At 36.1% G+C, this 12,515-nt stretch overlaps 1 protein-coding gene across 3 annotated transcripts in view; it reads left to right on the forward strand.

Moving 5' to 3' along the window:
- LOC126638722 (cytochrome P450 7B1) overlaps positions 1-12,515 on the forward strand; it is a 128,872-nt gene that overhangs the window by 104,220 nt on the left and 12,137 nt on the right. For all 3 annotated transcript variants that reach the window (XM_050312845.1, XM_050312854.1, XM_050312862.1), the window contains exons 2-4: positions 2,346-2,482; positions 8,840-9,436; positions 9,878-10,084. In XM_050312845.1, coding sequence (XP_050168802.1) covers positions 2,346-2,482; positions 8,840-9,436; positions 9,878-10,084 — 941 coding nt within the window. The remainder of the gene's footprint in view (positions 1-2,345; positions 2,483-8,839; positions 9,437-9,877; positions 10,085-12,515) is intronic.

The following is a 12,515-nucleotide window of genomic DNA, read 5'->3' on the forward strand; positions in this document are numbered from 1 at the left end:
TCCTCCAGGAAATGGTGTTAGCTGCACTATGCTGCTCAAAAGTTTGTGCAGAGAAGCGTTGTATTTGGGGAGGCACTAAAAGATACGCTCCGCTCTTTTCTTTGCTGTGTGTTAACAGACATCAATAAGTCATGGAGATGACCTCCATCTTCCAAAGAGAAAGAAAGCTAGAAATGAAGACACATTTCTGTTATCAGTCTGCTGTGGGTCGTAAGTTGAACTGGTGTTATATTTTCCTCCGAAAGCCACGCAGCCTTGACACAGTGTTTAACAGTGTTAAGCTTATTGCTGCTGAGCTAAACATGTCTGAAGCGAACGATGACCCTCACGTCTTTGCAATAGCAAAATGTCTCCGTGATGTGATCCCGAAGACTTGGAGCATTAAGTTAATTTTCCCCTGGATTTCTGAGCTGCCTTCTTTTTACCCAGCGGAGAGCTCGTGAGGAATACAGCTTCTGACCGAATGACAGAACATGGAGGGTGAAATTAGATGCATTCAATTAGAAGATGACAAAAAGCCTATCTAAATATTTGTCAGGATGCTACTTACGGGGCGTAGTGTCCAGGCAGGGAAGTGAAAGGTGGCCGCTCTCAGGACTTAATAGTCTGGGGAGAAAAAAAATGGGTAAATCATCCAGATTCTTTACAGGCTTGGAGAGGATAATTGAGGGTATCAAGTTGGCTGTTATGCTTCCAGGGATGGTGATCTCTCTCGTGTAATCTCAGATTAGTTCTTTGCTTGTATTCACTGAATACAGAATTAACCGTTACAAAGTTTTCTGGACCACATGTGTAAATAATGTTGTGATTTTACCACTAGAGGATGATTAATGGAATGGTTTCTGGGAGGTGTTGAAGAAAGAGGGACTCCACCTTCTCCTCAACATTAAAACCATAGGACAAAACAACCAAACAAAACCCCAAACCCACAAAACTGAAAGAAATGAAAAAGGCACAGCAGATGTTTTGTCTGTGAGATTGTCAGGTTTGGACCAGAAGATTTACTGGTTTTCCAGAGGACAAAAGGATGTTCTGAGAAACTAAAATTCAAAATTGGTAGTCAGTGACACAGAAACAGATTGAGATATGCAGCATGGTTTGGCCACATCTGCTTATCCATAAATTAAAATTATATTAACTTTTTAAAAATAAGTGAGCAAATCTCTGTCTTGTAATTTCCTACTCAAAAAGTTTTAATTATGAAAATAAAATAAAACAGTAAGTACATCATACCATGGTTACCTCTTTTTAATTTTTTTTCGTTTCTGTTACAGCAGTTCAGGGGAGAATGTGACTGTGGTAGGGTTAATCCAGCTACATAAAAATCCATGCTGTGTATGATAGTAGTAAAGCTTGTGATCCCTTGATCTTTGATTAGATCCAAGCTAGTAAATATCTTGTGTTTAATCAGAATGAGTTGTTCTGCATGTAGTATAAGTCACCTTCACAGATGGGATGTAGCAGCAGAGTTGTTCGCGAATATTTGTTTTAATCCTTTCCAGAACAAGCACGCTTTATGTTTCTTTGTTGTAAATCAGAGTCAAGCAACTAAATGCCAGCATGAAGGAAAGACATTTACTTGCAGTGAGGAATAGGACAGTGTGGGAACCTTTTTTCCTTTTTAAAGAAAAATGTAACTTAGTAGATTCTTAAAAGGTATTTTATACTATTCTGTAAACATAACTAATGCACCATGGCTGCTTTTTTAGACTGGGATGCAAATATCGTTATCTAGAATTTCATCGTAAACTGTTCATACGCGTTTCTATCTCAGACTATAAATATGAAGAGACTAAGATTTATTACGGTTAACGTTCAACCTCTATTATTATCCTATATTTTAAAGGTATTTAGTTATAATGGTAGCTATTCTCTGTGCTGGTAAGCTGAAATTACTAAAACATTATCTGTAAGGCTAGTTGTTTTGTGTGGTATGTCGGCGTCCTATTTACCTAAATCTGTCATAATTGCCTTCCAATACATCTTCCTCTGACATGCCAAATATTGGAAATGAGAGGACTCTTTGCTGGAAGACTTTCTACTGAATATCATTTTTCTGTGTTCATAACTTGATGGTAATAGCTGGACGACCTGTAGTTAAATGTGTCTCAATTTCTCTCACTTATTTTTCCTAATCACCATACAGAGCCTTCAGTGCTCAGAGGTGTGATTAGATTTAACCTGCCATCATAGCTGAAGAACTTTCTGTACAACATATTATACATTGCAGGAATTATGTATGTAAATGATGGGTCCAAGTATAATATATAAATAGATATAAAGATGAGTTGCTCTCATGCCAAAGTTAATTCCTGGTTGTTTTTTTTTTTTTCTGTTTTTAACAGGAAGACTGGAGAGCCCCCACTAATAAATGGCTGGATTCCTTACCTTGGGAAAGCTTTGATTTTTAGAAAAGATGCTTTCAAATTCTTACTGGATCAGCAAAAGAAACTTGGAGATATTTTCACTGTACATATTGCTGGTGAGAAATATCTTAGTATATCTCTCGATTTTTTTTTTCTGTCAGTGAAGTTAAGTACTAATTCAAATGTTTAGTTTAGAATCTAACTTAACCAAAAACATTTTTCTGTAGCGTAGACCAATAAAAATGACTCATATTTACACATATTATAAGCATAATAGTTATTCATCAAATATCACTATCAGCATGTGGATTCATATACATCTATAGATATATATATATGCATGTTGACAGAATTTGTAGGTATATTATGTATGAACGTAGATTTTGCCAGCACATTCAATTGTGTTTTTTTTTTTTTCCTAAAGAAGGGAGAACTAACATCATCTTGACACTGCACAGAAAAATATCAGATTAAATTTAGAAAACACTTCAGAAAAAAAGTGGAGAATTTGCTCTCACACGTTTTACAACTGGTTGACAGGAACACAAGGGAATGAATGACACATTGACTCAGTGATACAATCGGGACTGGAACACAGAAACTTCCCGTTGCCAGCCTCTTTCTCTGATCATGCTTACTGAAAATAACAATATAATAAAGTATGATATAACCTCGCTTCTTTCTGCATTTATAACTGCATTACTACACTAGATTGAATACAAACATTTGAGTGATTTTGCATAGACACTTAGCTGCAGAAGAAAAACAGAATGAAACTGGAATCTTGAATGAAAGTTAAATATGTAAATTTACATGTATGTATGTGTATATATATATATATATACACAGAGATCTACTTTTTACTAAAATCAATTTAAAATCCAGTGTTTCCCTCTGTTTAGAAGAAGGCAAGCTCTTTTTAATGTAGGTGGATGTAATTGTCTTCTACCCCTTTACATGCTGATATCCTTGTTCAAATGATCAACTTTATAGTTAAGTCTATCTCATTTTTAGTTATTCCTATATTTTTAGGGAGTTTCAAAGAAAAATGTTAAGGGTAAAGTATAAAGCTTGCTCTGTAATTCCATGGCAGAAGCCTTAGCTTTATATTTCCATGTAAGTAATATTTTGCAATAGAAATAATTTTTATCTTCAGATGGTAACTAATTTAATTGCAAGTTGTGTGTTTAATTAATAAAATTTTTCTTTCTCTTAACAAATCTGTCCTTTTTTTCCTTTGGAAGAGCATTTTTACTCTATTAAATGTGTGATTTTTTTTTTAGTTCATTCAAGATTTTGTCTTTGGAAACTAGTATGGTCAGATTTTTTCCAACTTGACAGTGAGTTTGACACAGTACAACATCAACTTTTGTTGAAATAATCTTTTTTTATTGTTAATGTGCATTCACACTACAATACAGTTTTGGCTTCTTACAAATACAGGTTAATAACTGTAATTCAGATATTATCTTAGTACATTTATAAAACCAGATACAGTCATACGTCATAATCCTAAATGTGTTTAATCAAATATTTATTTCTCTTTTACCTCTTTATTATGTTGTGCAAGACTATGTTTAGAAGTTTGTGTGTTTAAGCAATCTATGAGTGTAATTTAGTTTCAGAAATTTCTATTTGCATGATAAACCAAATTCCATTTCAGATAATCTCCCTGTGTTCAAGTGTTTTGAGCAAGCCTCCCTTGATAAAGACTGAAGTAAATAGAGTGAGTTCTGGATATCATTTCAGCCTTGTTCAGGTTGATTTTGTGCATTTGTCATGATAGAGATACCACTCTAAGTTCTCTTTTTTCGGTATAGAATTACTGACCGTCAAGACTTCACTAAAGGGAAATAGTTTGTCATCCACAAGTCAAGGAAGAAGCCTAAGCTAGTTAGTACCTGTCAACGTGTCCTGATCCGAAGATGTACAGGATTTCTATATGTCTTACTGATTTGACAAAGATGATGTTTATACGTTCGGCAAACATAGCGTAGCCAGCTGTATGTGCACTATCATTACTTTACCCCCCTGGTGGATGTCTAAAGGTCCTGTCAAAAAATTCTATCAATATATATTGTTCTAATTATTGGTTCTCAAACTAGTTCATTTGGAAAATGCAGAACGATGCTCGGAGTTTCTGGCGTTGCCCCGTACCGGTAATGCGATTTTGCTGATTGTACTTTCCCATGTGATGAGCAAATGATTGTCATCCCTAAAAGTCACAAGGGACATGGATGTCATCTTAATAAAGAAATTAAAAAGCAAATCTTTCTATGAGAAACAATGTAAATTCCTGACCTGTCGCAGAAAATAGTTCTCTAATTGGTTTTGTGTGGTGGTGCAGCAGAATCGTTTTCCCCAAACGTCATGCCAGCGCAGCACCACTGTACATCATTGTCAGCAGTTCAGCAGAATCTCCCTAATAAGAGGACGATTACGTAAATGCAATAGTCTTGGGGGGAAAAAAAAAAAAAAAAAGCAGAAAAGAAAAGAATAAGGAGGGGAAAGAGAGAGAGGGAGCCTGTGGCATTGAGATGATCATACTTCCCAAGTCTCTCTGCTTGTTAAGGGTCAGCAGCACAGGCAGATGGCTAGGTAAGAACTTAAAGAGCTTGAAACAGTTTTGTCATTGTTTCTCGGGATTAAACTTTTCTTGACAAGTTAGTAGGAGTAATGCTGAACGTTGCATCACTCTCTCTAAGACTAACTCAACTTTAAATAAAATAATCTTATTGTTTTTTACTTAGCCCACTTGCCTTTTCAAGTACTGCTGCTAAGTCATTCTTTTCTTTAAACCGTGATGCACCTACAGTAACATACCACATTTTTCTCTCTTAGGAAAAAAGGTAATTTACATTAACTTCTTACCAAGCTGAAGCCTGCTGCAAGCATTACTGAAATAACATCCATCATTAAATGCTGTCTGAAATGCTTGTCTTTCATCATTAGCATTAAAAAGCTCCAGAATGCATTATTAGAGTAATTTCTTAACTATCATACAAATACTGGCTTCTGTGCTCAGATTTACCAAAGTTGACAATTTTCATATTTTCCACATCAATCTTCTATTTCTAGGAGACTGTAGAAACTAAATGGAGATAACCAGGCTATTTGCAGCATGGGTATAATGCAGACCGAAGGACTGGGTAATGAAGTATAAATTCTCTGTAGCCATTTAAAAAAAAAATCAGAGGGTTTTTTACAGAAACAAGGATACATCTCTTACTTTGACTTGTTTCTACTGTATTAAATAAAATAGCTCTGAGACTTAGACTATTAAAATTGGAGTGTGACTTTTCTGTATGTACATGTCTACTTAGTTTTTGGTACTGGAGGATTTTTTTACAAACTAACAAGGAAAGGCTTAGTCTCCAGTGGTTTCTATATAAATACCTTCAATATTTAAGGCTTCCTGATTTGTGGAGCCTGTGGTATGCCTCCATTTTTGGTTGATTTGGCATTTACCTTTTCCAATACTCTGATGGAAATTCATGAGTATCAAGATTTTGGTTTGATTTCAGAAAAGGATACCTTTTAGAGATAGTCTTGGCATTAGCTGCAATGAAAAGACATGGGAGGGAAGGGGGAAGATGTATTTTTAAATACCAAATAATAATTGGAAACTTTGGGAAAGATTTGAATTTATTAGTCTCTGACATCACCAGGGACAAGAGGAAGAAACCTCACTGGGGACAATGACAGGATTTTGAAAGCAGGATTAAGGACCATATTGACACTTACAAAATTTAAAATCATAACTTGAGGTGAGAAAGTTTCTTCCACTTCGGATGTTTGGTGTTCAGGGTAGAGGAGGTGTTGGGGCACAGTTTTGTAATTAGCAATCTGTTCCTATATGGAGGAGATCAGGGTAAGCATTGTAGCCACGTAGTGCATCTGTGTGCAAGGATGAATGTAATTGTTAAAGGTTTCCATACCCACTCTCACAACAACAAGTTTCTAACTGCCATTAATTACCCCTAGATTTTAGTATTTTTCTAATTAAGAGATCTAAAATTACATTCATGATGACATACATGAACAAGCTGCCTTTGTTATAGAGGGGTTCCGCTTTCTGACTGTCTAGACCTTTACTAAATGCAGCAACAAGAAATATTTTGGTTTATGTGTTTATATATGTTGTTGACTTGCAGTGATGTGGTCTGGAGCCTGAATTGATTCTACAAAATGAATTATATTTTGGTACATACTTACTTTTTGCTACCAGGGACCTGATGAGAATAATAAAATCAGGATCTGTAATATTCTGTTTCTCAGGGATTTTTTTTTTTTTCAAAGTGTGTGCTAGTGTCGAGTGAGTTTTGATTTTAAATTATTGCTAAAATAGTTTGTCGTCTGAAAACTCGTTTGCTGAAAATCATTTTCTTACTTAAAAATGATAAGAATTGATGTGCGTTTGCTAAGTGTCTGATTAAAGATCACAAAGAAACTCATATTTTGCATCAGAAATAAGCAGATGGTGGACAGATGGTTTAAATTAATATTAATTAAAAATCTTAACTTAAATTGTTTACCCTGTAAATGCAAAGTTAAGAAGCCAGCTTTCATCTTTAGGGTTAATAACATTCCAAATCTATTTATTAAAAATTGCTCCAATGGGCATTTTTTCCAAGCTTTGATCACAAAGATGGTAGCCTCAATAAAGAGCATGAAAGTGGGTGAAAGCTGGGAAGAGAAAGCAATTCTAGGACACATAACAAAGATACTGCAGAGGTCGAGACTAAAAATTCTTTTCAGCCTCTGTGGTCTGGAAAGGAAGAACTGGTCAAAAAAAAAAGAGGAGACTGAGAATTCAGGATCTCTATTTCATGCCAGTTTCTCAGTATATTTATTCTTTAAAATTAAAATTACATCTATGGTTGATTATGTTACAGTAAAGCAAAATACATGAGTATCTTAAGAACGTTCACACACAGTTGACAAAAAAAAAAAGGGGGGTCAAATTCTGTCTCAATTTATCCCTTACATTTCCTTACTGGTTCACTGGGATTGCAGTTGATGTAACTGGGAGAGAAATTATGGCAGCTGGTAATTGTAGAGGAAGTCCAAAGTATACCCAGATACCACAGAGCACTGTGTGTGTGTATAAGTCAGAATATGGGATAACTGTGATAATTCACGTATCACTATATGGTAACCATGGATACTTGTTGACATTTTTAGTGGTAGTGACTACTTTATCTCTGGACATCTGTCACAGAGCCAAATTTGGTCCTCAGTTAAGCATGTAGTGTTCCCATTAAAATCAAAGGAGATTTGTCCCTTTACTGAGACAGAATTAGACTGTAAGTGCTGGAAGCTTTGCTATTTTCCAGATTTTGTAAATGGGATATTTCACAGAGGATGTGTACACTTTAATAGGTACCCTTTTTCTGTCTTCATTCAAGGTAAGAATCAGGAACTCTTAATTTAGAATCATGTATGAAGAGTTAAGATTTAATTGAGCTTTGGGAGCATTAACATTTTATTCATGACAGTTCACCCAAAGGCTTTTCTTTAGAAGTTGACTTGAATTTTAGGGAGAAATTGCAAGATTTTTTTCTGGCGGGGGCAATTTGAAAAAGCATCAAACTTGATGCAATCCTATCCTTCTGTTCAAGAAGCTGAAGTTATCACTGTGTCACCTAATTAAGTACCCTGGGAAAGGTAGGAAGTTGTTGGTGTACTCTGACACAATGGGTGGTAGTACTAGGACTGTGTGTACCCCAAAGGAGCACCCATGATAAAAATGGTAGCCCCCTACATTGTAAGCTGTGACTTCCAATTCACATCCTAAGGGTAGTCATAATAAGGATACTAAGCACATTCTTAACAAAAAGTTAGCAAAACTTCAGGGGGAAAAAAACCAGATGTGAGAGAAGCTTTAAATGTTGGGAGGTTGCAGTGTGCAGTTAAACTTGTAACCAACAGATTTTGAGTTCCTTTGTCATTTACTTGGAAAAAAGCTGCCTAGGTGGCATGTTTTCCACTCCAGCCCCCGTCATCCGCTTTCCTCTATGCAGGTGAAATGCGTGTGTTTCTCACTTTGCACTGGTAAAAACCTTCAATTTTCAAATGTTGCTACGACTCCACACTGTATTTTCATGAATAAGACCAGAGTAGTAAATGATTTGTTTCAGAGCACTACAACTGAAGAGGTCGCACTCGACTGTTGGCACGAGCAGTAGGTCGGTCTTCATGGAAATGACTTCACACTGATTTTAGAAGAACCTTCAAAGTGTACACAGGTGGAATCTGCAACCTGACAAGGAGAATCTAAATAAAAGTTGTTGCTTTTTCTTTTTTTTTTTTTGGTGGATTTATTCACATATCTTTGTTTGGTTGGGTTTTTTTCTGCATGCTTTTTTCACAGTCTTTGCCTTTTCAGTTATTACTTCTGAAAGTATCACCAGATTACAAAAGTGCGTATGCCTTTTCAAAAGTGCCTTATTGTTTTCTTTTCTTCTATTCAGGTAGATATATTACCTTTATCATGGACCCATTTCAATATGTTTATGTCATCCGGAATAGCAAGCAACTTGAATTTCATGAATTTGCTAATAAAATGGCTTCCAAAACTTTTGACTACCCAGCCTTGTCAAAAGGAAAATTCCCCGATCTCAAGGAAAACCTGCACAGAATCTACCAGTATCTACAAGGCAAGCCTTTGGATATCATTTCTGACCACATGATGAAAAATCTCCAGGATATATTTGAATGGAAATGCTCACAAGCAACAGATTGGGAAACAGAAAAAATGTACAAATTCTGCTGCTCTGTAATGTTTGAAGCCAGTTTTGTAACACTATATGGAAGAGTTCCTGCTGCAGATGGCCACAAAGTTATTAGTGAAATCAGAGACAAATTTATCAAGTTTGATGCCAGCTTTCCCTATTTAGCTGCAAACATACCAATTGAGTTGCTAGGAGCTACCAAGAAGGTTCGGAAGGAGCTTATACATCATTTTTTACTTAAGAACATGACAAAATGGCTGGGAGGGTCAAAAGTGGTCCAAGCCAGACAAGATATATTTGAGAAATATGAGCTGCTTGGAGATTATGACAAAGCAGGTAGGAAACTTATGAATGATTGCTTGTCTAAAATAAAATAATTTACTATAGACCTTTGAAATAAAAAGGCAAAATGGCGACCTTGAAATTTTTTTATGTTCTTTCTAATTGGCTAATGATAAAATGTTTTACTCTGAAACAACCCTCTATGATAATTGATTTTTTTTTTGTGCTGAGGTGGTAAAACAAGATACTTAATGGTGATAATGAGAAAGATTATAACTGAGCTGCATTTCCTCCCCTTATTCCCCCCCCCCCCGACATTACATTTCAAACTATTCTCATTAAGCAGAAAATTAGACTTCAGAAGCCTATTGGTCCTCATTAGCATTCACTGATCCTTGGCTGGGTCTGTGTCCTAACATCTTTTAATTAGCACACTGCAAATCTAATCAGTGTAATAAACGCTATTAATCTTCCTTTTCACTTATTTTCTCCCAGCACATCATTTTGCCTTCCTGTGGGCCTCTGTGGGAAACACGATTCCAGCTACATTCTGGGCCATGTATTATCTTCTGCGGCACCCAGAAGCTCTTGCAGCGGTGCGTGACGAGATTGACCATTTGCTGCAGTCAACAGGTCAAAAGAGAGGGCCCACATATAACATCCACCTCACCAGAGAACAATTGGACAACCTGGTCTACCTAGGTAATTTATTTTTATCTGTTAGGAAGAGAAGAGGGGCTCTCCCGGCAAACTCAGTTTATCACTCATTTCTGTTTACTGAGAAGGTGGAGGACACAGCTGCCTAATTGACATAATAACAGCCATTTACATCAATTATAAATTATGTAGTTTATAGCTGTAGATACTCTCATTGCATGTAAACATTAAAGCCTAGGTAATTAACTATGCAAGGTATGCAAAAGGCTAAATCGAAGCTTTGCAATTATTTGAAAAAAAGTTGATGCCTATTAAGTTGTTTGATTCTGAGCATCTGCCGATGTGTTAATGCATTTCAAATACTTCTGTATGGTACTGCCAAGAAAGACCCTTTTCTGAAATTAAAGTGGGATAATGTATTTAAACTGCAAATACATTTTTTTCCACAGGCAGTTTCTTTCCTTCTCTCTTCAACAAAACAAAAGAGACTTCTAAAGCAGGCTTCTGTTGGGCAATATCTCCAAATGAAATATAAGAAGATAAAAATTTACACAGTATAAGTGGTGTTTCCAGTACTGAAAAAGTACCTTTATTCAAAATAAGGAGCTTTAAGGGAGCTACACATCTTCCAGTTCTGGATCAGAGGTTCAAAGGGAGACCTTTGCCAGTAGCCATTGGAAGTTGTTTGACTGGGAAACTGTATAGGCCTTCAGAACATCAGTTGTTGATCTCAATTCATTTGCTAAAGCACAGACACTTGCAAGAGAAATGGTAAAATTAGCTCGAGAGAGGAGAGAGGGTGTAGCAGGTAAGTTTAAGCACGTGAAAGTCTCCACAGGGTAGACAACAGCTGAATATAAGTTTAAAGGTTCAATAATCTCTTTTTAAATATTAGAAACAGTCCCCTGTTCAAAACAAGCTCATGTCTATAGGTCTTGGTAGCTCATGGCATGAACTGATGTTCCACTCTTAAACAAAGCTTTGTCAAGAGATGATGGTGAAGCAGTGCAGTCTCTGTGCCTGGTTTGGATCCAAGTAATAGCTGCCATTCTCTAGGACAATCCAGTGTGACATATCTCAAGAATCTGTGTTCAAACTTGATTTGCTTCTTGTAGTACAAATATAAAATTGAGTTTGATCCGATTCCTTTGTGTTAGAGCATTAATATTAATCTTATATAGCATGAGTCTACTAAGTTGGTTTCATCTGGAGTCATGGTTGTTTTGATGCAAATTTATCTCTAACCGATGGAGAATGCTTTTGAAATAGAGGAGATATTGGATGACAAGGACACTTCTGATGAATAACATGACATTCTAAGCATTTAATGTACTTTTAAGGAACACAAGTAAATCTGCTTCACATCAGAGCTAGCATACACCAAAAAAAAAGTTACCAAACATAAAGAAGATCAAAGGAGAATTTATTTTGTATTTGGAGACTGAGATGGGAATGGCAAGATAAAAAAGGGGGAAAAAAGGCTCCCCAGAAGTGTAGGAATCAGGAAAATAAAGGCATGTAGTTCACTAAAACCATCTGGTGCAAAATGGTATGAACAGTTTAAAACATTAACTGTGTCATTCCTTTGCTTCTCCTTGAAATCTTGAAGTACCTTGGTAGCATTTGATTTATGTGTTGAGAGGGAAGTGCCACATCCTACTTTGTAGTATTCTTGTAACGCTTTTGTTAAATTTTATAATCATGTTAAACATAATGTGATATGAACAGAAGCTCGATTTCAATCCTTCTGGCACTTAAGTCATAAAGGGCTGGATACTGTCCCATAAAATAATAATATAGAAAAAAAATCTGTATCATAAGAGAATTAAAGTCATGCTTCAGTGGAAAGAGGAAAAGGGATGTTTTGTTAATAAATGTGTAGGTGGGACAAAGGTTCCAAATTGCATTGTTTGTACACCAAAAATCCTCCCATTGCAGGAAGGCTCAGGCCACTGACCCCAAACCTCTAAGGCTGAGCTTTTCTTCTTCCTGCTCCTCTTGTGCCAACCCGGAGCGTAGGAAACTGGGATTTGTGTCCCTGCTCTTGAGTAAGGTAGACCAGGTGGGATTCTTGCATGTTCATCATCTTGTCATCTCATTCTCCTGTTTTAAGCGCTCTGATTCTTCGTCCTCTTTTTGGCCTACTGTAACGAGACTTTTTTTTGATTCCTCATTCTATGGAGAACAAGCATGAATTGCTAAAAGTCTTTCTCAGAAAATAGCATTGTTATTGTGGTCAGATTCTTTGGGTCTAGGGTACAACATGGCCTGATTTATTCCTAAATTCTAAGCACAGTTATGTGATTTTTTTAATTACAAAAAAAAAAAAAAGACAGAAAAAAAAACCAAACAAAGCAAAACAAAACAAAAAAACCGAGACAAAACAAATGAAAAAAAAAACTAAAGCACTTTTAACCCAAAACAAAGCTAGCAAATTTTGGCCCTCATTATCTTTTTCTGATGGCATTTCTGGGGC

The sequence above is a fragment of the Myiozetetes cayanensis genome, unplaced genomic scaffold (genome assembly GCF_022539395.1).
Source record: "Myiozetetes cayanensis isolate MyiCay16 unplaced genomic scaffold, myiCay2020 scf1, whole genome shotgun sequence".
NCBI classification, from domain to species: domain Eukaryota; kingdom Metazoa; phylum Chordata; class Aves; order Passeriformes; family Tyrannidae; genus Myiozetetes; species Myiozetetes cayanensis.